Here is a 26251-nt window from a genome sequence, read left to right as displayed (position 1 = left end):
TTCTTTCCACAAGCTCCTACTCTGATTGTACCCTGACTGTGACTTCATAACTACACTGAGAAAGTAGAGATGTGCTTAGCTATTCATAGAGCCTTTTTTCAGTTGAGACAATGGAAATTCAGAGAGGTGTAGTCGACTGGTCCAAGTCACAGCAATGATTTAAACCCAGGGTCCTCGACTCTAAGTCAATGCTGTGATTTTTTCCCATTATTCCACAAAAAAAAAGTAGTGATATACCTTACCACTTCTAATAGGATTATATGCTAAGTGACGGAGACCATATAGATTCAGCCCATTCTTTATATTGGTGGAAACATCACAATCCTTGGCCACCTTGAATTCACTTTTGAAAGGGAATCAATACAAGCAAGCATTTGAAACATTTGTGGCAAAGTTCAATATAAGGCAGTATGTGTGTGTTCATGTGTGTATATGCATTTGTATGTGTGTATGCATGTATTTGTGTGTGTGAGTGTCTTTTCGACTATGACCTCATAAATAAAAACATGGTGTCCAGATCACTGAGAGTACTCATCATATTGTATGCTGTATTTTTCTAGCCATATTTGAAGTACAATTCAGTTTGAAGCACCACTTTTTACAAAGCCAGTGTGTATACAAAGGAATAAGCTTCAATTTGAATGCTTCAATGATTTGTAACATTTTTGAGAAGTCATTGAGAAAGCCCATTCTAGTTTTGAATAAGATTTTCCCCCTTTCATCAAGCCTAAATATGTAGTATTTTCTACCAATGCTTGTAGTTCTGCTCTGTGGGTCCAAGTAGAACAAGATATCACTCTTCCACGTCATGTTTTTTTTCAAATACTTTTAAGATTGCTGTCAAGTCTGGTCTAAGCCTTCTCTTCCGCAGAACAAATAACCCCACGTCTTTCAACTTGGCCTCATATGACACTGTTTCAAATCCTTATTGTTCTTTTCTGGAGATATTCCTGAATGTCAATTACTCTTTGAAAATATGATACCCAGTATTGGACATACAATTCAGAAGTGATCTGACAAAGGAAGAGTAGAGTGGGATTATTCCTTTCCTAACTCTGGAAATCTGTCCTCTCTTAGTGAAGCCCAAGATTGTCTTAACATTTTTGGTTGTCATTCCACACTGTTGACTCACATTGAACCTTCAAGTCTGTTAGAACCCATGTGTTATTTTTGGCATGAACTGTTTTTTTGGTAAATCCCCCCCCCATGCTATACTTCTGCAATTGATTTTTCTTAATTTTAATATAATTTAATATGACATGAATGTAAAAGTTCAGGTGTTATATTTATTCCTGTTAAATTTCATCTTAGCTTCCACATATTGTTCTACCTGAGATTTGCATTACTAAATCCCAATTCTATCACCTGAACCATTATGCATGCAACCCATCTTTAGGCCATCAACATATTTAATAAGCATGTCATCTATGCTTTAGAATACCTTTATAACTCTAGTATCATTCTTGATATTTAATCAAAATTCAATGTTTCAGGCCTGATCAGTCAAAAAATTATAGAATTCTCCTATTGAAGGGACCCCTGAAATAGTCTAATCTTAACAAGAATCCTTTCTGCAACATAGATGGGAGATGATCCAGTCTGCTTGAAGACCTGCAGTGCAGAAAATGCCCTTACTTCCTGAGGCAGCCAGCCCTTTCCACTCTGGGATAGTTCTAACTGTTAGGGAACTTGTCTTCATACCAAGGTTATTTTAGTCTTTTGGGGGCTTCCACCTGTTGCTCCCACTTCAATTCTCTGAAGCCAAATAGAACAAATATAATCCTTTTCCCCCCATCTAATAGTCTTTCATATACTGAAAACAGTTGCTCTACCTTCTCTCCATACCTAAATTCTCTCTAAACATATCTAATTTTTTTCTAGTGATTCTTATATAAAATGAACTCAATAGCATGGTTACTCTTCTTAGGGGATGCTAACCGTGTGCTCTGTAATGATTTAGCCAATATTGTTAACAAGGGATTTGCTCTATTTCTGAAAACCAACTGAGATATATATAGAGTCATCACCAGAAATAACCTGATAAAAGCCTTCATATTAGATCAACATAATCTTCAATACTAGGTGACTTCAAGGGAAAGGTGGGTATTTAGGGATGACCACAAACACATCATACACATAGACACATATATCTCAGAAAACAGTTCAGAAGAGAGAAATGAGAGCAATGACTTGTACACCATGCAGATATATCATCAACATATTGTCTGATAGTCAAGAGACACTGGACATGGTGGGCAATCAACAACATAAGACATAAAATTGGTTATATTCCAACAAAGAGGACATGACTGCTCACTAATGAGGTAATTTCCTGCATAGCTCTCTATGTGCAGCCAGACCCTCAGCTTGTTAGTACAAAGATCAAGATCTCTGCCAGAGTAGAACAAATACCTGAAATAAGAAGGGTCATGGAATCCAACTCCAAGCAGATCTATTTAAACAATTGTTAATTCTAAAAAATGGGAAATGGGGTAACAGATAGACTTTAACATCGTCTAGCAATCCTTTCCTAAAGAATTTGTATAAATGAATTTCTACAATGAGGGCACCAAAAAGAGCCCAGAAACTACTTTAGCCAGCAAACACTTGACTAGCTTGCCAAATGGGGAGAAAGCTGTCAAAGATGATCCTAACGGAATAACAACAGCTAATATTTATGTAGTATTTACTATGTGCCAGGCATTGTGCTGAATGCTTGAGAACGTAAATTAGGAATATACTATGCAGGATAACAGAAGATAATAAATGGTATTGTCATAACACTAAAATGTCGAGAAGAGTGTTATAAAAACCAATTTACAGAACAATTTGTGAAAGACAAGCCAAATCCTCTGGAAGATATTTAAAGATCAAACCGGAAGACAAACAAATGCCCACAAAATGGAAAAGATCCATGGAAATTTCTATAACATACTGCTTTCTTCATCAACAGACAAGTGGAACCAGCAAAATCTGAATATAATATCATGGTTCCTGATGTTCTCCTGAGAGGGCAGAAATAGCAACTAAAGAAAAAAGGATGAGAAGTATAACTGAACTAGACAAAGATGATCCATTATGGAGGTTATATTATTTTGAAGGCATGGGGAGTGGAGTCTTACAATACTTTAAAAAAAATGCCCAATGCTTGTAAAATAAAGGACCTTATTAATAGCAAATTTCTAATAAGGAGAGATCAAGAACTACCAGATCACCTGTCTACTTTTCCATTTCTATGAATTCCTTATGACATAGTCTGCAGATACATCAAGGGCATCCATAATGAAGGTATCAAAAGGAACAGGAAGGCTTTTGCAAGTGATGCTCTATGGTAGGGGATTTCTTTGGATTATTCCAATTGATTGAAAAATACAGCAAATATAAAATCTCATTGTTATTCTTGTTTGTCAATTTAAACAAAATATAGGATTCAGTAGATCAATATTTTGTCATCTTCACCAACAGAGAACAGAATCAAAGAAGAGATTAAAGGTTCTTTAGCAACAAGGTGCCTCCAATGCATATGCAAATATAGTCCTAGTGACACCTTAGGAATTGTATAAAATCATATAAGATTTCTTGAAAGACAGAACAACAAAGTATCTTTGTTCCCTGATCCTCTGATTGTCATTGTAAAGCAAGGCCTAAAAGAGGTAGATGTATAATTGGCTAAAGCACAGATCACCGCTGTGAATAACCTCCAGGAAAGAGTTTAAAATGAATGGGGATAGTTTGGGGGGTGGTGAGAGACCTCTGCCCTGTACTGAAGGAAACAGACAATGTTCTTTGCTTTTGCCAAGCTGTGCAAAGTAGTTAAGTCTTTTCTTCTCCCAGGGTTTGTACTGCAGTTCATTTCCTTAGCACAGAAATAACAATGGATCCAATTACACATAACGGTTTCTACTTTTAGTCTTTAGTACACACACACACACATATGTGCATATGAAGAAATAATAATGCATATATATTATGCATATATGTGTATACACATAGATGAATATATATACATAAGGGTAATTAGGTGGCACAGTGGATAAAGTGCTGGCCCTGGAGTTAGGAGAACTTGTGTTTAATGTGCCTTCAGACACTTACTAGCTTTGTGACTGTAGGCAAGTCACTTAATCTTATTTGCTTCAGTTTCTCATTGGTAAAATGAACTAGAAAAGGAAATGGCAAACCATTCTAGTATCTTTGCCAGGAAAACCCCAAATGGGGTCATGGAGAGTCAGACATGACTTAAATGACCCAATAACAACAAATATATACATAAGTGTGCATATAATCACACACACATACATGCACACACTCACGTGTACACACACCTGCAGTCAACTGCTCCTATCCAAAATGATCCAAGATTGACTTTGCCTCACCAAGTTTATTACCCAGGAGGCACACCTCTCATGCATACAGATAACAAACCATAATTTAAAGCTTCTATGGCAGAAAAGCATTCAAATTTGTTCATTCTTTACCCCTTTAAAACGGCCCCACTTTCTAAAGTAGCCTTTCCTCTTTTCACTACAATATTTTGGTGGGCTTGGACATGATATTGAACAGAAGGGGGGTGTCCATGTATTACATGGAGTATCCACATGGGAGTCCATATTTACTTGGCTCTTCAGGTCCCAATTATTATATCTACACATATTGTTCTACTCTACAGAGTAAAGTTTTTGTGCAGGGAAGCTACTTATGAATTCAGAAATAGAGCAAGCAAGTAAAAGTGTTACAATATAGAAACATAAGCATATGTCAATGTTTATATGCACATGATTCTTTTAATTAAGAATCTATGTGGTATGGACTTGTCCTTTGAGGCAAGAAGTTTGGGGTTCAAGCCTTGCTTCTGACACTTCCTGGTCATGTGACCCTGGGCAAGTCACTTTACCTCTCAGTGCTCAGGGCAAATCTTTAAGACTATAATCTGCAGAGAAAGTACTGACCTATATTGGTAGAGGGACTGAGAGTTACCTGTAACAATGAAATACCACATCCACTCTTTATCCTTATTTTATTAATACAGACCTTTCTGTCCCAATTTTGAGTTTCTCATATAGTTTTACTACATATGTGACCAAAATTCATATTTGTGCCATTCTAACCCAAAACCTATCAATAAAAAGTTTTAAAAAAAATAGTCTATCCAGGGCATATTATAACCTCTTATTCAAATGGTATCTAGGATGAACAAAGCTTATAAAATTCTCCAAGTCACTTAAAACTGGACTGATACATGCATAGATACACACACACACAAGTGCACACATGGGCACATGCGCACACATGTGTGTGTGTACATGGAGACAGTAATGCTTTGTAAAAAAGATATTCATGAATGTGAAGTAGTTTGTATTAATTGAAGAAAGTCCTAGGAACATTAAAAAGCTTTCCAAGTGAGTTCTACAATTACTCAAAATAGTTTGGCCTAACTATTCACACAAAAAGACCCAAGTAGATAAAGCACTCCTATTACAGGGGTGGGGAACCTGTAGCCTGGAGGCCACATGTGGTCGTCTAGGTCCTCAAATGGGACCCTTTGATTGAATCCAAACTTCACAGAATAAATCCCCTTAATAAAAATATGTGTTCTATAAAATCTGGGTCCAGTCAAAAGGCTGTACCTAAGAATCTAGAAGGCCACATGTGGCCTCAAGGCCAAAGATTCCCCACCCTTGAACGCTATCTATTTGGTTGGACAATCTGTAGAGCTAGTATATCAGTACATATATTTTAAGCAGATACTATAAAAGGATATTGAAATAAGCACATAGTTGAGAATAAGTTAGACTGAGGAAAAATTGTACATTGTCTTTAGTGACCCACAAGCAAAGGCCCATTAAAAAAAAAACAACTTGTGATACTTATATGTAAATCATAGGATATCATCATTACCCCCAAAATCAAAGTTGTGGGTTACCCAAAAGGCAATGGAGCGTGACTCTGTGGCCATCAGTTACACTATAACATATTACCAAAAAAAAGAAAAACTACACAAGGAAATGAAAATAAAAAGACATCTGATCAAAAATGGAAGTGGGCTGGTCACATATCAAGAGAAGGGGATAACAGATGGGCAGTGTATCATGTACTTCCTTGGGAGCCATGCGATGTCAAGAGATCTGGAGAGTAGACACCCTGTAGGTGATTAATCAGCAAATATTGTACATGATAAAATGGCATATGGATTTGCAAAACTGAAGGGAATACCACATTAATGAACTCACAGATTTATTTAATCATCAAAGTATTAATTAATAATCTACTAGGCCTTTTTTTCCCTTCCCAAACAAGCATTTACTGAGTGCAGAGCACAATACTATTTTTTTCCGTGCTGCTGGAGTCTGAACAACTGAAGGACCTGAGAAATCTCCATAGAACAAACAAAAACTTATTAAGTATCTCTTCTTTGGAGAAGGTTAGGTTCAAGCACTTAAGGCCTAACCTAGTGAAGAGCTAGAAGGCCCCTGCAGGGGATCAATGGAACTTTAAAGAGTAGAGAAATAGTGGAACCTGCCATATTCCCTCTACTCATCCACTTACAATTTAAGTTTTAATTCAAGCCAACAAACATTGTTATATTATGTGACATGCATATTATGTGACAAGAACTGTGCCAGGCAATAGAGATACACAGATAAAGACAAAGAAACAAACAAACAAAAACCAGTGCCTGTTCTTAAATTACATTCTACTGGGCAAAATAACATGTAAAAATACAAGGTAATTTTGGTAATGGGAAAACATCAAAAATTGAGGAGATTAAGAAATCCTATGGGAAGGTGAAATTTGAGATGAGTACTAAAAAGAGCTAGGAATTATAAGAGGTAGAGATAAGAATGTAGACTATCCAAAATACAAAGGGACATCTTATGCAAATGTGTGGAGGTGGGAAATAGAAATTCTACATACAGGGAACAACCAGTTTGGCTGGGATGTGGAGAGTGTGAAGAGAAGCAATATAAAACCAGTTAGGAAAGTTACATTAGAACCAGATTGTGAAGGTCTTTAAATGCCCCAAAATAAATTTGCATTTTATCCAGGAAGGAACAGGAAGAAGTAGCATGGTGTATGCTAGCGAGCTACCCTTTATTCTGCTGCTTGGGTCACAAAACGTAAGCTCCTTCTGATTCTTTTTTTTTTTTTTTGCTTTTTGGAGAGCAATTGGGGCTAAGTGACTTGGCCAAGGTCATATGGCTAGTTTTTGTGTTAAGTGTCTGAGGCCACATTTGAACTCAGGTCTTCCTGATTCCAGGGTTGGTGCTCTCTACACTGCCCCACCTAGCTGCCTCTCCTTCTGATTCTTTAAGTCAGAATTCCAAAGTGATGTAAAGAGAATTAGTTCTTAAACAAGGCAGGTATTGGGAAATTTTATGTTTGATTGGTTTTGCCTAAGCATATACAATGCCAGCAGAAATCACTTTTGTGAAAGAAAACATACCATGAAGCATTAGAAGGTTCATTGGGTCTGCTCTATAGAACTAACCACATTAGAGGAAAAACTGTTTCATAAAGAGATACTATTGAAGTTTGTAATACATATATTCCCTTGGATAAAGTCATGAATGAACTTTCCTTAAGTTTCACTCTACTCTAACACACAGAGTGTTGTTGTAAGGTTCCAGTGTATTTTCTGTGATCTTACAACATGGAATCAGGTTTCAGTGCTAAAGAGAATGAACTCATCCATGATATATGGATGGAATCAACAGTCATTTTAGGATCATAGGATCTATGTTCAAATTATGACATGCCTTGTTATTTGTGTGACTAAGAAAGTCATGATTCCTTTTATTAATCATCCTTTGAGACTGCTTTGAACCAAACAAAGTACAAAATAAAGGTAGAGTGTTCTGGGCTCCAAAATAGATATTTAAAATCTGACAAGGTTCAAAAGAGCGGCCTATTCAGCCATGGTTATAGAAAAGTTCAGTGGATTAAATATGTCCTTGAGAAAATGCAGTTTCATGCCAGATGGCAGAATTTGGCTTGGAGACTGCACCCAGTAATCACTGAATAAATCCTCCTTCCTGACCTTTGGTATACATGGCAGTAAGCCACATGCATAAGGAAATAATGGTGGGGGAGGCAAACAGATTGAAATGACTCCTGGATGGCCCCCTGCCTGGAGCTGACTGTCACTGAACCAGCTGCCTATAAAAGGGCAAAAGCTAGACAGTAAACCTTCTAACAAGGATCATTAACTAACCAACATTGATCCAGCAGAAAGATCAGAGAGTCTCCTGTCAATGCTCAGAGGATAGCATGCAGACAGATAACACCATCAGTGATGGTGGCCGAAATCCTTCTCCTTCCTAATTAAGCATGCAACCTCATACTCCTTCTAAAGATGGAGAGGGAATTAAATTCAACTCACATGGGCCAGTCGATCAAATCTGGCAAAGAGTTCATTCAACATCCTGACCAGCTCCTGTGCTGACAAGGTCGTGGAAAGGTTGGTAAATCCTTTAACATCTGCAAAAAGAATACTAAACACAAAAGGGAAGGGGGGTGGTGGTGAGAAGAAAACACATTAATATTTTAATTCATCCTGGGAGACATATCAACACCATGTAAACAAATAAAGCATCTGTGGGTTTGAGATCTTAGCTCTGCATTGCTGAGGAAGCCAAGGGTGGGGGTGGGGGTGGGGGAAATGAATGAATGGGCCAGGATTTAAACCAGGTCTAATTCAGGAGGAGGCCAATTCACAAGCTCAGGAAGTGTAAATGAATGCTGAAAGCTCCCATTCTTGTTGTTGGCAGAGGGTTTGTGAGCTGTTTCTAAGACTCACCAGTTTCTAAAACTCATAAAAGTAAGTTCTTTAAAAAAAATTATTTTGGAGAGACTCAGAGTGAAAGTTTAACCAAGTTATATAATTCTGGCTTTTTGGTTAAGCTGTTTCCAAACCATGGCTCCCCTATAGCCATCTTCCTCCTATTGAAAGTTGACCTCTGCCCCTAGGATTGGATAGGAGAAGCCTTATCTTTGCATGGTCACCATGCAATTCCTGACCCTTTCCAAATCAGTGTATCTGGCACATACCAACTCTCCACCCTCCTCCACTTTCCAATTCTATGTGTTGTCTTCCCTATTAGAATGTAAGCTCCTTAAGGGGAAGGGATGGTCTTGTTTGCTTGCCTGTATTTATACCACCAGGATTTAGCACAAGGCCTGACACATTATCAGTGTTCAAGAATGATTTTATATTTGTTAATTTATTCAAATTAACATATAGTAAAAAAAAAAGAACAATATTTCACTTTTTTGTAGGAAAATAAGATTAAGGAATTTAGAATAAAAGGAATTTTAGACATCATGTAGGATTGAGAGTCTTCACTTTTTTTTTTTTTGCATTAAGGACCCCTTTGACACCAGTGACGCCTATGAACCTCTGCTCAGAACAATGTTTTATATAATTGAAAAAAAAATGCTAAACTTCAGTTAGATGTGAGTAAAAATAAAAATGTCATCTCATTTCCCATTGTAAGTATATGAACATCCTGGAATCTAGGTTAAGAATCCCTAATCTAGAATTCTCTTAATTAATGTGACTAGAAGATCACCTGTCATGCAAAAATGATGAGGAAACAGAAGTTGAGTGGGTATAGATTTTATTGGTAGAGAAAATATCCTCACTGATAAGATCATAGATTTGGCAAAGCATTGAAGTTAGTATACTCTACTACTCTGTGGCATGGCCATGTGAAGGTGATGGTATTATAACACCATGAGAAATCCAAATCAGCTAGTATTTATTAAGTGTCTATTACATGCCACCCACTCTGCTAAGTGCATGAAATACAAAGAGAAAAACAGTCCTCTGCTCTAAAGGAGCTCACAAAATAGTGTGGAAGATGACATATAAATAACTGTACAAGCAAGCTCTAGATTGGATAAATTGGAGATAAACCAAAGAAGGAAGAAACTGCACTTAAGGAGGGGTCAGGAAAAGCTTTCTGTAGGAGAAAGCACTTCTTTCGAATGAAGGAAGTCAGGAAAGCTTGGAGGCAGAGATGAGGAGAAAATTCCAGGCATGGCAGATAGCCAGTGAAAACAATCTTGAGTTGGGAGATGGAATATATTGTGTGTGGAATAACAAGGAGGTCATTGTCCCTGGATAACATAGTATGTGGAGATAAAGAAGGTGTGAGAAGCCTGGAAAGGCAGAAAGGGGTAGGGTTGTGAAGGACTGTGAATGACAAATAGAAGGTTTATATTTAATCCTGGAGGTCATAGGGAGCCACTGGAATTTATTGAGTAGGGATGGTGGTGATATGATCAAAACTGTACTTTAAGAAAATTAATTTCATAGCTAAGTAGAGGATGGTTTGTAATGGGGAGATATTTCTGTCTGGTAGATCAATCAACAAGCTATTACAATACTCCAGGGGTAAGGTGCTGAGGGCTTGCAGAAGGTAGTGACAGTGTCAGAGGATAGAAGAGGTATATATGGGAGATATTATGAATGTAAAAATCAATAGGAGGGCAATATATTAGAAATGAGAGGCAAGAATGAGGCATTTAGGATAATACCTACATTGTGAAGCTAAGTGCCTGGGACGACTGTGGTGAACACAATGGTAATAGAGAAGATTGGAAGAGAATAAGATTTGGGGGTAAGAGAATAAATTCTGTTTTAGAAAAGTTGAATTTAAGAAGCCTATAGGACATCCAATTTGAGTGGTCAAACAGGTAGTTGGAGATGCTAGTCTGTACATTGGGAGAGAGGTTAGACCTAGACAAGTAGATTTGAGAATTATTGGCATAGAGATGATACTTGGATTCATTGGTAGATGATAAAGTTATCAAGCAAAATAATATAGAGGGAGAAGTGAAGAAGGTCTGGCATAGAGCCCTGAAGGGCACTCACCACCATTAACTGGATGAAGATCCAGCAAAGGAGACAGAACCAGTATAAGGTAGTGTCACAGAATCCTGGGGAGAAGAGAGTATCAAGGAGAAGAGGGTAATCAATAGTGTCAAAAACTGCAGACATGTCAAGAAGGATCAAGATTGAGAAAGGCCATTGAATTTGGCAATTAATAGACCACTAGCAGCTTTGGGGAGAGCAGTTTTACTTCAATAATGATGTTGGAAACCAGATTATAGAGAGTTAAGAGGAATAAGAGGAAAGAAATTGGAGGCATAGATTTTTAGATGTTCTTCTTAAAGGAATTTAGCTACAAAAGGGAGTATATATTTGGGAGCTGGATGGCACAAATGGACAATCAAGTAAGAGTTTTGTTTTGTTTTTTGAACATGGGGGAGACATGGGCATATTTATAGGTCATAAAGAAGTATCCCTGTGGACAGAGAGAGATAAATGAGAAAGCAGATATGATAGAGAGAACAATCTGCTGGAGAAGACAGGATGGAAGGGTGTATATAGGCATATGCAGAAGGGTTAATCTTGGCAAGAAGAATGGCCATCATTTCATGTGAATCAGGGGTTAGGTGACAGTGACAAAAGGCATCTAAGAGATGTGAGAGGAAGAGGAAGAGAGAAGAGGGAGCTCTTGTGGAATAGTTTGATTATTTTTGGAAGGGGAAGGCAGGGCAATTGGGGTTAAATGATTTGCCCAAGGTCACATGGCTAGTAAGTGTTAAGAGTCAGGCCAGATATGAACTCAGGTCCTCCTGACTCCAGGGCCAGTGCTCTATTCACTGCACCACCTAGCTGCCCCAATAGTTTGATTTTTTTCTGATAAATATGAGAAAATCTTCTCAGTTGAGTGGGTAGGGGGAAGAGAGTCCATGGGAGGTTTAAGAAGGAATTAGAAGATTGGGAAAAAGGAGTGTAGGAAGAAGGATAGTGAATTGGTAAAGGTTTAACTTGCTGAAATGAAGACTCAGTTGATAATTGTACCATAAATGTGCAGTGGACTCTGTCGATCAACATGGTTTTATCATTTGTTTTCTAGATGCTGGTAGTAATCCAAAGTTGGGGTTTGGCATAGCAAGATATTTGATAGGATAAAGTGGCAAAGGATTTAAGAAAAGAGAATGGTTTAGCATTGAACTGGTTCACTAAGGTGTCAAGATGGGGAGAAGAGAATATAACCAGTACAGAGATGATGGCCTGATAAAGAACTGAAGGGTCAAGGGATTGGAGGTAACAATGAAGACAAAGAACAGAGTTTGAGGTGGCAAGGAGGAATGGAATGAAAATGAATTATAATTATATAAGGGAATTTCAGAGTTCAGGAACATTGAAGTGGAGTATTTGTTGGTGATTGCAAGATCAAGGATATGTTACCAGGTAGGAGTGGAGGAATAGGTCATGGGAAATGAGTAAGTTGAGGAACTGAAAGTTTAGGGTATTTGAGGCAGCATTGAAATGTATGTTGAAGTCCCCTAGTATGAGGGCAGGAGTTGGAGAAGAAAGATTATAAACCAGGTACTGAACAATTGTGGAAAGAAGGGGAATGTCTTTTTTTTTTGGAGGGGGGAAGGCAGGGCAATTGGGATTAAGTGACTTGCCCAAGGTCACATGGCTAGTTTTTGTGTCAAGTGTCTGAGGCCGGATTTGAACTCAGGTCTTCCTGACTCCATGGGCTGTGCTCTATTCATTGTGCCACCTAGCCACCCCGAAGGGGAATGTCTTGAAGGTCAGTATACAACAGTTACCAGGATTTTGATTGGGTAGTAAATATGGTAGCTTAGGTGGCACAGAGGAGAGAGTGCTGGCCTTGGAGTCAGGAGGAATTTGGTTCAACTCTGGCCTCCAATACTAGCTGTGTGACTCTGGGCAAGTCACTTTAACTCTGTTTGACTCAGTTTTCTCATCTGTAAAATGAGTTGGAGAAAGAAATGATAAACCATTCCAGTATCTTTATCAAGAAAAACCCAAATGGAGTCATGAAGAGTTGGACATGACCAATCAACTAAACAATAACAAAAACTACATATGGATTGAGTGAAGCTTAAAGAAAGAGATGACAAAAGAATGATGGTAGTAGAAGGAAAGCCTACAAATAGCACTGGGAAGGAAGTAGTCTTCCAACATCATTACCTTAGCCAGTGAGTTGGGGAAGAAGAATTGAAGGTATAATCAGTGCTAGAAAGAGTGGCCAGGAAGGCTGTGCCATCAGGAGGGAGATAGGTCTCAGTGAAAACCAGGAGACAGAGGGAGTAGAAAAGGAAAAGATTTAAGATGAAAACGAGCTTGTTGCCTATAGAGCGGATATTACAAAGATCACAGTGTGAGGGCTGTATAGCCTTAGAGTGAGACATTGTAGAAGGGCAGGGGTTGGAATGAGATGCATGAAAATAAAAGAGTAGGCAGGCAGTGATTAGCATAAATGATTTAGAGAAAACTTGTTAGTACTCATATGAAGCAAATTACAAAGAAAATAATGCTGAAAGACCTCAGAATTATAATCAATACAATGACTCAGTAAAGAGGTGGTGTACTACAGATAAAGAATGAGGCATATGTTGTCACACTTAATCAATTTCTCTGTTGGTCTTTGCTACAAAGAAGAGTTCTATGGGGGAGTGCTACTGAGAAATAACAGCAATGAAAAGACAATGAAGGTCACTATTTTGAAAAACAACCATACAAGAATTTGTAACTCCAAATGAGAGTTATTCTTTCAAATAAAAAAAAAATAAGGTATGGATGCAGATATGTATGTTTTGTAGAGAGCAAGCAATAATGATTGAAGTTCTAATATACGCATTCTCATTTTCCACCTGTGCCAGAGGTCATAGGATGGAGCCAGAGAGATAGAAAGAGATGGGGGGTGGGGGGGAGTCAACACTCCAACAGAGTTGGAGATAGACAAACAGAAGGACAGGGGGACACAGAAAGAACTGGTGAAAAAGATAGATGTTTTAAATGTCAATGGAGAAATAAAGAAAATGGACAGGTGGGGAAAAGTTATTAAAATGACTCAGTTTTTACAAATAACCCAAATCTAGAGGTTGAAATTCCAGCCAATGAAGAACACAAAATTACAGGGTTGGAAGAACTAGAAGAAGTTTGTAGAGAAGCCATACTCTTCATCGAGGAACAGAACGGAACAGGTTTAACTCATGATGTATCATGTGTAAATGGACAGAGCTGACCCCAGAGGCAGGAACACAGGAGTTCAAATGCCTGGAATGGACTTTGTCCTCATTTCTGCCTCTCAGAATTCCTATCTTCCTTCAAGGAAAAGCGCCAGTGCCATCTCCTTCATGAAGCCTTACATTGAATGGCTCTGTAATCCTGGGCAAATCACTTATTCTCTAGATACTCTGGGCAAATCCTGAATACTCCTAAGTGGCACAGAAGGAGCCAAGCTGCATTAAGCAGAGGGAGTTTTCCTATGTAGGAGTTCGCTAAATCAATGAAATCACATACCCATTCAGTATTCCTATTCTTATTTTGTGAAGTTGTTTTCTTCCTTTAATTAAAGGTGTTTAAGCAGAGGCCAAGCGACCCATAGTGGGTGTTCATTTAGTAAGCATAAGGCTGAATCAAAGGCCTTATTCCCTTCCAACTCTAAAATTTCACAACCCTACAATCACGGACTTGTCCAAGGTCATAGAATCAGAGACTCTCACAGTTGGAAGGAAACTTAGAGCTCACCAAGTCCAACTCATAACTGACCACTCTACATTAAGTTTGACAAGCCATTCTGCCTTCTTTTAAAGACCTCCAGGAATGGGGAGCCAATTAATTTCCAAAGCAACCCATTTCACTTTGGGGTTGTTCCAATTGTTGGTAAGTGTTTTCCTGATAAAGAAACCTCAAATCTGTCCCTCTGTTACTTCTAAGAAGTTGCCATCCCAGCAGCAATATCAGAAAATAGAATGTTCTCTCTATTAGAGTAAGCTGCCTTCTCTTCTATGAAAGTCACCTCTATCCATTTCATTTAGATGCAAAATCAAAATGAAAGAATGAATACAATTAAATTAACAAACTTAGAATCCAGAGCCAAATGTTTAAATGATATGAATGTAAAATTAAAAAAAAAAAAGAAAAAATAAAACATAAGAGAAAAGAAAGAATAGTATTGAGGAAAAGAAACATGAAGAGAGTGAGCTAATTTAAACAATTATGTACCACTGGGCTTGTTTTGAGGATTGTGGAAAGGAAGGTGCAGCAGTGATTCCAGCTTGGCTCCCATAATCAGGTTGAGGGACCAGGCTCCTTAACTATAGAGGACACAGTCGTATTTTTAACACCAAACAGCCTTCTAGTGGGAAGGAGCTGCTACACACTTGCTTGTTGATTTCAGCTTCTCAATACCTAAAGATGCCATTGGCATTCACTGCTGCTAGAAATAGAAAGAAGGGGAGGGACCAGTTGCCAGCAGCTTGGTCTCTGTGCAGATTCTTTTACCTTAGAAACAGCTCCCATCACTGAGGAAGCTGAGAAATGTAGGGCAGTAAACGAAATTTTCATTTAGTGCAATGTGAACTTCTGCAAAAGGGACTCAATCAGAGAGAACTCAGCTTTGAGATTAAAAACAAGAAGGCTGAATAGCTTCAGCTGTGCGGGGACAAGGGGAGTTCCAGAAATGGATGATCAGGGAAAAGAAATTGGTATTTATGAAACCCAGTTCTCCTAAGGTATTTGTGTATGAATTCTTTAGAAATTGGGGAAAGGGTTGTTATTTTTACCATCATCATCATCATCACCACCACCACCATGGTTATTAAGTGCTTCTCTTATGGTGTCAAGCACATTTTTTCCCCATTTCCTCAAAAATAGTCCTTTGAGTATCACTTCATCTGGATCCACTCACCAGTAACTGTCAACAATACATACATTTGTGGAGTGTCTACTGGGGTAGCTAGGTGGTTCAGTGATAAAGTACCTGGACTGGAGTAAGAAAGACTCATCTTCCTGAGTTCAAATCCAGACTCAAACATTTACTAGTTGTGTGACTTTGGGCAAGTGTTTTAATTCTGTTTGCCTCAGTTTCCTCAACTATAAAAGGAGCTAGAGAAGGACATCACAAATCACTTCAGTGTCTCTGCCAAGGAAACCTCAAATAGGGTCATGAAGAGTCAGACATGAGTGACATCATTGGTTACTTCCTGTTAATCTTTTGGAGCAAGGAATTTCCTTTTGACTTGGATGTGATTTGCACAAAGAGGTCACTTTTCACTAAGGAACGAACAGGTTTCAAATTGAGATGCGAAAAGGGCAATAAAGTAGGTGCAGGAGAAAGAGGTCTGTTCGCCATAGGAAGAGGTGAAATGATTTTTACCAAAAGAAAAAAGTCAAAAGGAGAAGCCTTGGGTTTATTTAATCACAATGTAGAGTATTAGCATACAAGGGGAATAAATAATCACCATTCTGGACTATGTCCTGGACCAGGGGTAGGGAACCTGTGGCCTTGAAGCCACATGTAACCCTCTAGGTCCTCAAGTGCTCCTCAAGGCTGAAGGTTCCCCACCCCTGTGACCTGGACTTGTTGAGTGAGTCACAGACTGAAGTTCTTTTCACCATCTTTATAAAATGTGAAGGTGACCAACCCTAACAAAGTCTTAAGTCAACCTAAAAATGAGAAACAACATGGTATAGTGGATAGAGTCAGGAAGATCTGGGTTCAACTCTATACCCTTTCACAAACTAGCTGTATTAATATGGACAAATCATGGAATTGTTCTATCCCCAGACAGCTCTCTGGCATTAAGTGACAGATAAGCTTCTTATCTGCATTTATGGATGGAGTTTCTTCTAATGTAGACATTCACACATGTACACAAGTACATGTGTACATGCATACATGTGTGAACATGGGTGAATATGTAAACAAAAGTGATCCATTCATGATTCAACCTATAAGTATCAAGACATCAAGTGAATTCCTAATTCAAGAATCAACAAAGCAAGTGAAAGGGTTCCTGTCATCAATCATTGGCAGAAGCCATTAAACAACATAAAAATAAACTGAGTTCATGTTCATGTGAATATGTAAAAAGGGTTGACATTGATACAGCCCTTTTAAGTTTTTGCAAAATGTTTTGTATATATGATCTCATTTGAACCTTATGACAACCTTGTGAGATATTTATTATTTCCATTTTCCAGATAAGACATCTGAGGCTCAGAGAAGAGTGGTCAGGGCCACAAGGCTAGTGAACGTCTGAAGAAGGACTTGACTCCAGATCTTTCTGATTCTGAGACCAGTACCTTGTTAACAACTTCTCCCTAGATGCCTGCATGCGTGTGTGTTTATGTGCATGTGGACGTTGCTCACCTGACATTCTCATAGCGATGGATGTAGATCTTGTGGAACTGGTGCTGCAAATGTTCATCTTCCACATTGGTCATGTCATTGATCATCTCTAGGACAACAAACCGAGGCAGTACAGAAAGTACCAGTCGTTCCTGAAACAAAGCAAGAGGCAAAGGTTGGGCTAATTGGACTCTCTTGGCCAAAGCTCCCAGATGACAGGGGCTCCAAGCTCATCCTATCCAATCCAAAAAGCATGTAATAATTACCTACTATGTGCTAGGCACTGTGTTAGACCATGGGAACACAAAACAAAATATCCCTTTCCCCTGAGGAATTTATAGACTATCAGGGGATGGAATATATGAAAAGATAAATATATAAGGATTAAAGGAAGAAGGAATGACCTCTAACAACCAGGAGGATCAGGAAAGTCTCTCATTAAAGGGTGGCATACAATCTAAGGTCAATGATGTAATCTTTATCAATGAAGGAAAGTTACTTCTTGGTCAAGAAGCTAAAACCTTTATTGAGGGAACCACTGTTGTTTCTTGTCGTTCGATCATTTTGGGATTTTCTTGGCAAAGATACTGGAGTGGTTTGCCATTTTCTTCTCCAGTTCATTTTATAGATTAGGAAAGTGAGATTACTTGCCAGTCACATAACTAGTAAGTGTCTGAGGCCAGATTTGAACTCAGGAAGATGAGTCTTCCTGACTCCAGGCCCAGAGTTCTAGCCACTGTGCCATCTAACTGCCTGAGAAAGCCATGAGGGATGCTAATTGTCCTCCCATCAAACTCATATAGCATTTTGAGGAAGGTATAAATAAAGCCTTTACTCAATGACATATCTATTGCTTAGGAGTAGAGCAACAATGTCTTTCACTCTTGCATGTTCTTGGTTATAAAGTAGTTCTTGAATTTTTTTTTCAAAGCTTTCATGAGTCACACTACTCTTGGAATATTGTATTTAGAGCTAGAAGGCTAGTACAGGCCTGTGACTTGGACTATCCTAATAGCCTCCCATTTTCTCTCCCAGCCTCAAGTTTCTCTCCACTCCAGTCTATTTTCTTCACATCTGGCAAAATGATTTTCCTAAAGTGCGAGTCTGATCATGTCATTACTTTTCCTTATCCTCCCACTTACTAAACTCCGATGACTCCCTATCACTTTTGGATCTGAACATAAATTCTCTTCTGCTTGAAGTTTATACTGCTTGAAGATCTGACTCTTTAACAGTACAAGTTTTCAAGCTATACTATAAAGTAGTAATTATCAAAACAATTTGAAATTAGATAAAAAAATAGATCTATCAGTAAAACAGATTAAGCTTACAACATACAGGAAAAAAAATGAACCTAGATGTCTAGAAAAATGACTGGAGATAGGTTTCACTATCTTTTAAAAGTTGATGGGAAAATTTGATAGAAGTATTGAAGAAATTAGTTATACCCAAACACCTCACACCTTTTACGGAGATAAGTTCCAAATGGATGTGACCTAGATAAAAGATCCCAAAACAAGGAAGAAATTACCTATAAGATCTATGGATAGGGAGAATTCTTGACCAAATAAATGATAGAGAATATCACCAAAGATAAAATATGCATTTTTGGCTACATAAAATTAAAAGGTTTTTTGGGGGGGTAGCTAGGTGACTCAGTGAATAGAGCCCCAGCCCTGGAGTCAGGAGGACTTGAGTTCAAATCTGACTTCAGACACTTAACACTTACTAGCTGTGTGACCTTGGGAAAGTCACTTAACCCCAATTGCCCTGCCCTCCCCATTCTAAAAAGCAAAAAAGTTGTTTGTATGTTTTTTGTAAATATAGCTAGGGCTAGAAGAGAAATAATTAGCTGAGGAAAAAATGCAGAAAATTTCTCTCATAAACATTTTCTTTGCAAAGATATAAATAATGTATTATAAGAATCATAGCTATTCTGGAACTGATAAGTTGAGGTAACTAGGTGACATAGGGGATAGAGTGCTGGACCTGGAGTTTAGAAGACTTGAGTATTAATGTGGCCTCAGACACTAATAACTATGTAACCTTGGGCAAGTCACTCAGATTCTCACCTGGCTCAGTTTCCTCATCTATAAAAATGACTATTATAATAGTCCATCCCATGGTATAGGGTTGTTGTGAGGATCAGATTAGATAATAATTATAAAACACTTTGCATCTTAAAATGCCATATAGATGCCAGCTGTTGTAATGATTGTTATTGAAAAAATGTTCTAAGGATATAAATAGTCAGTACTCAGGGAAATAAATTCAGGCTATCTACAGTTATATAAAAATGCTTCAAATAACTAATAATCATAGAAATATCAATAAAGGCAATTAGAAGTTTACACTTTATACCCATCAGATTGGAAAATGATGAAAGAAAAAGATAAATGTTGGAGGAGCTTCAGGCAAACAGAAACACTGATATATTATTTGTGGAGCTCTGAACTGGTCCATTCTACTTTCCATTTTGGACAGCAATGTGGAATTATATACAAAAGGTTACTAAGTCAGTTCATGCCCTCTGATCTTTGACATACTCATTCCATTGGTAGGTCTATACACAGAAGAGGACAGGAAGAAGAAAAGGTCCTCTCTTCTTCCCCACCCCCCTTCTCCTGATTTTCCTACACACATGATACTCTTCCCATCTCTGTGCCTTTATACTGCCCGAGCCTGGAATACACTCCCTCTTCATCCCTCTCCTCCCCGCCCCCCCAGCTCCAACCTATCTTTCCAATGTCATTAGACATTTCTCCCCTTCCCATATTTTACAGTCCTGTTAGATCTGCTGTCTTGCTCTTCCTCTAATACCATGTTCCATTTACTGTCTTGATATTTTGCACACAATATCCCCCATTGCTGTTGGGAATTCTCCCCTTGCTCATCTCCGCTTCTTAGAATTCCTACTTTCCTTCAAAACACAGTTCATGTGTCACTTCTGCAGGAAGCCTTTCTTGTTCTCCCCAGCTACAAGTGCCTCCCCTCAGTCTCCATGTTACTTTGTAATATATATATATTTCCCATATACTTATATGCTATCTCTCCCTTTAGAATGCAAGATCTCAGATGGAGTATCTCTATATCTCTGGTATCTATTCCAGATCTAGCATATAGCAAGTTTTTAATTTATGCTTTTGGATTGACCAATTTCTGTCTTCAAATACTGGAATGGCTAAGTTGTCTTGTAGATGAATGATTAGACCTAATTGTTTTAATTTTGAGAAACAAGAACAAAATGCAGTAGAAAGAACTCTTTGGCAAACAAATTGGAAAGATTTAAGACCTCTATAATTACAAACAGAGATTTCAGAGCACCAATGATGAAGCATAATACCCACCTCCTGACAGAGAGAGACTAAATAAGCATAATGACTCACTCATTTTTGAGCACAGTCAATGGGGGAATTTATTTTTTCTTGTCAATGCATATTTGATACCAGTATTGTGTTTTTTTTATTTGTTTTCCAAGTGGGGATGTGGGAAAGAGAGAAAATAAATTCTTGAAAATTAAAAAATATCAATCTACTCTCATCAATACAATTATCCACTATAAATCCAAAGAACTGATGGTATACAATGCTATTGACCTTCAAATGATGAACGATTGGACTCAGATTGCAAATGTAAGCATTTTTTCTTGCTCCTCCCATTCCCCAAATATGGCTAACACAAAAATGTTTTGCATAAGTTCATATGTGCACTGGGCATCATTTCTTGCATTTTTGATAGGTAAGAGAGGGGGTAGACGGAAAGAGAAAATTTTGAACTGAAAACAAAATGAAAAAAAAGAGAAGGAAATGACAAAACTGCTCCAGTATCTTTGCAAAGAAAAATCCAAATGGGATCACAAAGAGTCAGATACAACTGAAAAGACTGAGCAACTAGTGTTCTATGCAAATGATCTCTACTGGAATATCCCCAGGAAAAATAATCACACTACCTGAAACTACCCAACAAGAAACTACCCTATTTATTTAGGATTTTTTTTTCTTACAACCAGTCCAAATCTGAATAACTTTCAAGATTTTTAGAGTTGGAAAGGACCTTAAAGGTCCTTTCTTGTCAAACTCCTTCCTTTTATAATTTTGTAGTTGAATAAACTGCATTCATTCCAGTGAGGGTAAGGGTCACATAAAGTAGTAGGTTGCAGAGCTGGGCTTCAGACAGATGTCCCCAAACCCAAATCCAGAATTTTTTGTTTAATTTTTTTTCTTTTTTTTGGAGGTCAATAGCATTATTATAATGGAGTGAGAACTGAGATTGTGTGGCTTAAGGGCACTGAATGATCTTTGAGGAACTAGAGAAAATTAAATAAAAGCTAGTTTTGGTTCTTTTTTTTTTTTTCAAAGTTTGACAATATGCTTTCCATCCTAAGTCTTCCCTTCTCCAGGTTAAGCATCTCCAATTCTCTAGGGGATTCTCATATGGACTAATCCTCATTCTTCATATGAAGCCAATTCTCCTTACCGTGAAAGAAGGGATGTCTGTTTTAGATTTTAAGCAAATAGTGGATAGCTTTTGTTAATTAGGCTGGGCATGGATTTTTGGTCACCAGTGTTAGATTAGATCACCTCTGGTTTCTTTTCTATTCTGAAATTCTACCATCCTATATTCCTAAGACTTTATTTTTAGTCTAAAGCAAGGACATTGTCTTCTATTCACTTTTTATTATCCCTTCCTGATTCTTATCCTCATATCTATCCCCAAAGTTTCCATATGAAGTAGATAGTCATTAAATGCTTATTATCTAATTAAAGTAGTAAGCAAAATTAGAGAGAGAAAGCTTTAAGTTGGACAGAAGGGAAAATAATAAGGGAAAGTGAACATTGAAATACTTCTGAGGGAAAACAAGACCTAGGCCTTTTCCTGGAAGACTTTAAAAAAAAAAAAAGGATATTAAACTAGTGGTCTACAGTAGTTATTTCTACCTAGTCTTGCCTAGAGCCAAAGGAAGGCCTGGTTTAAATGATCTTCTAGTTTCAGAATAGCCCCGTATGAATCTTTTGCAACTTATTACCTTTGGCACGCTTAGTAAGTCATTTAACCTCTGTGGGACTTTGTTTTCCTATCAGTATAAAGAGGGTGTTGGACTAGATGAGTTCTAAGGTCTCTTTCCAAATCTAGGATCTTATGACCAGGAACCCTTTATATTCTATGATGTTTTCATAAACCTTGAGATCTCCTAAGATTATTTATTGGATTTTTTTCCTACAAAGATCAAACTTGCCTTAATGTATATATACCCTTTGCAATCATTTTTATTCTCACTCTCTGTCTCTCCTTTCTGTCTCCTCCTCCTCCTTCCCTCTCTCTTCTCTACTCCTCTTTCTCTCTCTCTCTCTCTCTGAAAAAAATGCCCTCTTCCTCTCTTCTTTGTGTCCATTGTCTTTCCCCCATAATAGTGTAAGCTAATTGAGGGCAGGAGGAATGTCCTTTTTCTCATTTGTATCTCTAGCACTTAGCAGGTTCTGAATAAGTGTTTATTGAATTGAAAACACACCCACACCCTACTCATTTTGTATCTGCCACTGAGGGACTTAGTAACTTGCCTAGCAATTACAACCCAGTATGTCTTAAAGGTTGGATTTGAACCCAGGCTTTTTTGACTTAAGGCTAGCCCTCTATCCACTATACAATACTGTCCCTATTGTTAGGAAAATGTTTCTTCACAATATCACATTCACTGCATAAGCAGGGCTGATATTACTGTCCCTATTACCAAGGTGTAGAAAAAGAGACTAGTAAACTAGTCACAGTCAAAACTAAGAATTCAAACCCAAGCCACAAGAACATAGAATTAGAACCAGAAGGAAGGTACCCTAAAGATGATCTCTATCTAGCCTGACTTCCACTGCCCCATTTCAGATGAGACCTAAAGAGGTGAAGTAACTTCCCCTAGGTAACATAAATACTTGTTCAATTGTTTCAGTCCCATCTGACTCTTTGTGACCCCATTTGGAGTTCTCTTGGCAAAGATATTGGAGCAGTTTGTCATTTTCTTCTTTGCCTCATTTTATAAATGAGGAAACTGAGGCAAATGGGGTTAACTTGCCCAGGGTCACACAAGTTAGTAAGTGTCTGAGACCAGAGTGGAATTGAGGAAGATGAGTCTTCCTAATTCCAGACCCAGCATTCTATCCACTGCACTACCTAGCTGCCCAGTTAACGTAGGTACTAGCAGGCAAAGTCAGAATTGGAATCCAGGACCTCTATCACACTGTTGGACAATTTCTGGCTCCAAACCCAATGATATTATTGTTGCTTTATACTATACTATGCTAGCTACTATTATTTTACCATGCTTAACTTTTTCTCGTGTCATTTCCCTCAGCTTGATTCACTGGTTTATTAACCATTACCCTACCATACTGAGAACACTCTATGAATAAAAATAAGAGCAAACATGCTTTAAGTACAAATTTAGAGTTTGCGCTGAAGCAGAATACAACCTTTACCTGCTTTGGAAATCAAAACCCAGGAAGACTATATTACACAGAATTCCCCAATAGCTCTATTTTCTGATTTTTCTCTCTCCTTAGGCCTATATTGTTTGCATAAAAAGGGGATATTGACTTAATTTAAAGTGCATCTAGGCCTCTGCCTCTTTTACCTTGTCATCCCATAAAACCAAGCCCATTCATGCTATGAAAATGGTTCCCACAATCATCAACTGCTAGGTTAGACCCAGAGGGGAAGAATATGTAGCTGAAGCCTAAAGCTCTACTGGGGCATTAAGATCTTCATTTCATGCAATGTGGTGATAAAGAAAAAAAGAAGAAAGGTTAGCCTACTGTATATTCAATACTCCCTGAGCTCAAATACTAATATATCCTTCCAGGCACTTAGAATCTTAGAAACTGCCATTCAAAAGCTAATTCTTTCTGCACCACCCCACATCCCCCAGACTTTTAAAATAAGCCACCATGCTATTTCTCTTTAGTTACCAGATCCCATGACTAGGAGACTGTGCTGGATCAGAATGATGGGGTAGATAGAGTGTTCAAGGCAGACAGAGCAAGCTGGACCAGGATGTGTGACATGAGATAAGATGCGGGATGTGATCAGCCATAGACTATGCATTGATGTCCCCACCATAGACTTACCTGTCTGCTTTCACAAAGCACCCCCCCTCCAACTACCTGACATTCCAGAACAGTGCTCTCCTTGCCCTCTTTCAGGTTCCCCTTGCTTATTTGTATGACAAAGAGACCTCAGGATTACCTGATATTCCAGGTATTACAGAGCCCTGCTTGTCCCTCCTCCCATTCTCCTCTTCCCCCATGCCCCTATCCTGTCACACTGTATTTAGACCAAAAACTAACCAGGGTAAGTGCTCTGTCTCCTGTGTGGAGTGGAGCCCATTGGGGCTCTGTCTCCCATGAGGAGCAACAGAACCCACTGGGTACACCACTCCAATAAATGTCTTTCTTTAACTCATGACAGTCTACATGAATTCTTTCAGGACACTGGGACCCACGTGTCTATTCATCATGGTGCCTATGAACCCCAACAATCTTGAGGTGCACCATGAACTCCATCAAGAATACTTGAGAGAGGGGCAACTAGGTGGCACAGTGAATAGAGCACTGGCCCTTGAGTCAGGAGGACTTGAGTTCAAATCTGAGCTCAGACACTTAACACTTAGTAGCTGTGTGACCTTGGGCAAGTCACTTAACCCCAATTGCCCAGCCTTCTTCCCTCCAAAAAGCAAATAATAACAATAATAATAATAATAATAATTTACTGGGGCGGCCAGGTGGCACAGTGAATAAGAGCGCTGGCCCCAGAGTCAGGAGACCTGGGATTGGTTCTGGCCTCAGATACTTGGCACCCACACAAAAATAACTGGCTGTGTAACATTTAGAAAGTTACTTAACCCCAATTGCTTAAAAAAAAAAAAAGAAAACTTGAGAGAACTGAGGAAATTTAACCTGGAATAGAAAGGACTTGGAGTAGAGGGTACTTGATAACTGACTCCCAAGTATTTGAAGGGCTGAAGAGAGTTTACCTTTGTACTGATTGGGTCTAAAGGAAAGAACCTGGAAAGATGGGTGGAAGTTACAAAGAGAAAGATTTAGGGTAGATGTAAGGAAAAAGAAAACTGCACTAGCAACTAACTTCTGAACAGTTATGCCACCATAGAATGGGTTGAATTGTGAGATAGTGGGTTGAAGATTTATCTTCAAATTTGGGCTGGATGACTATGTCAACAAACATTTATTGAGTGTCTAATACAGAATGAAGGACAAACAAAAGCCAGGGTACCATGCTAAATGTCAAGATATAAGGAATAGAAAGAACAGCTCTTAAGGAGCTCAAAGTCTATAGGATCAGATAACACTCAATTTACTATGTCCAAGTAAGATATATTGTGATATATATACATATATATATATATATATATATATGTATGTTTGTGATGAAAAATCTCATCCAAAATTTAATCAAGATCAAGAGATCTCTTAGGATAGAAACAGGAATTTATTCTCTTCCCCATGACCAAACATGAGGAAGAGGCACTTCACAAAAGGCAGAATAAGAATTTATACCCTAATGGGGTCCCTCTCCCATTGGTTGGGAGGGGGACTCACACCAATAGTAAACAACAGAGGAGCCTGCCAAGGAGGCTGATTGACAGAAAGGGAAGGGAGGGGGAGGGTCCTAAAGTGGGGAGGAGTGAGGTTGGGCTGTTCCCCGACCCACTCAGGCTGGGAGGAGGGGCTCACAGTGGCAGGAAATCTGAAAGCCTCCTGAAAGGGCTTGCTGCTAATACCAGTAGCAGAAGGAGTGGGGTGTAGCAGCAAGCACCCCGGCGCCCCCAGGGTTTGCCGCCACCACAAGTTCTTGTATCTGCTTTGTTAAAGGAAAGCAACTCAAAATGGGTTAACAAGCTTACTTTAATCAGTCAGACCATATATCGTTTACCTTGTTCAGGGGAAATAGGTCAGCACCCCGAACTTCAAAGTATACAGGCAGAATTATCAAGACAGAAACAGATCAAGTAGCTTTCCAAACTGTCCAGCCATTACATCCATACCCAATCAACATCTGGTTTCAAA

General features: G+C 38.5%; 1 protein-coding gene across 1 annotated transcript in view; it reads right to left on the bottom strand.

Moving 5' to 3' along the window:
* Nucleotides 1–20077, bottom strand: part of ADCY8 (adenylate cyclase 8) — a 244167-nt gene extending 224090 nt beyond the window's left edge. The window contains exons 1-3 of the mRNA XM_069081301.1: nt 20018–20077; nt 17205–17335; nt 8378–8489 (exon numbers count right to left, since the gene is read on the bottom strand). Of these exons, the coding sequence (XP_068937402.1) occupies nt 8378–8489; nt 17205–17335; nt 20018–20077 (303 nt within the window). The remainder of the gene's footprint in view (nt 1–8377; nt 8490–17204; nt 17336–20017) is intronic.
* Nucleotides 20078–26251: the final 6174 nt, after the last annotated feature.

Source organism: Petaurus breviceps, unplaced genomic scaffold (genome assembly GCF_028583685.1).
Source record: "Petaurus breviceps papuanus isolate PSGF00001 unplaced genomic scaffold, PetGlider_PUasm1.0 98, whole genome shotgun sequence".
NCBI classification, from domain to species: domain Eukaryota; kingdom Metazoa; phylum Chordata; class Mammalia; order Diprotodontia; family Petauridae; genus Petaurus; species Petaurus breviceps.
The sequence above is the reverse complement of the archived record's forward strand: the minus strand, read 5'-3'. Positions and strand labels throughout refer to the sequence as shown.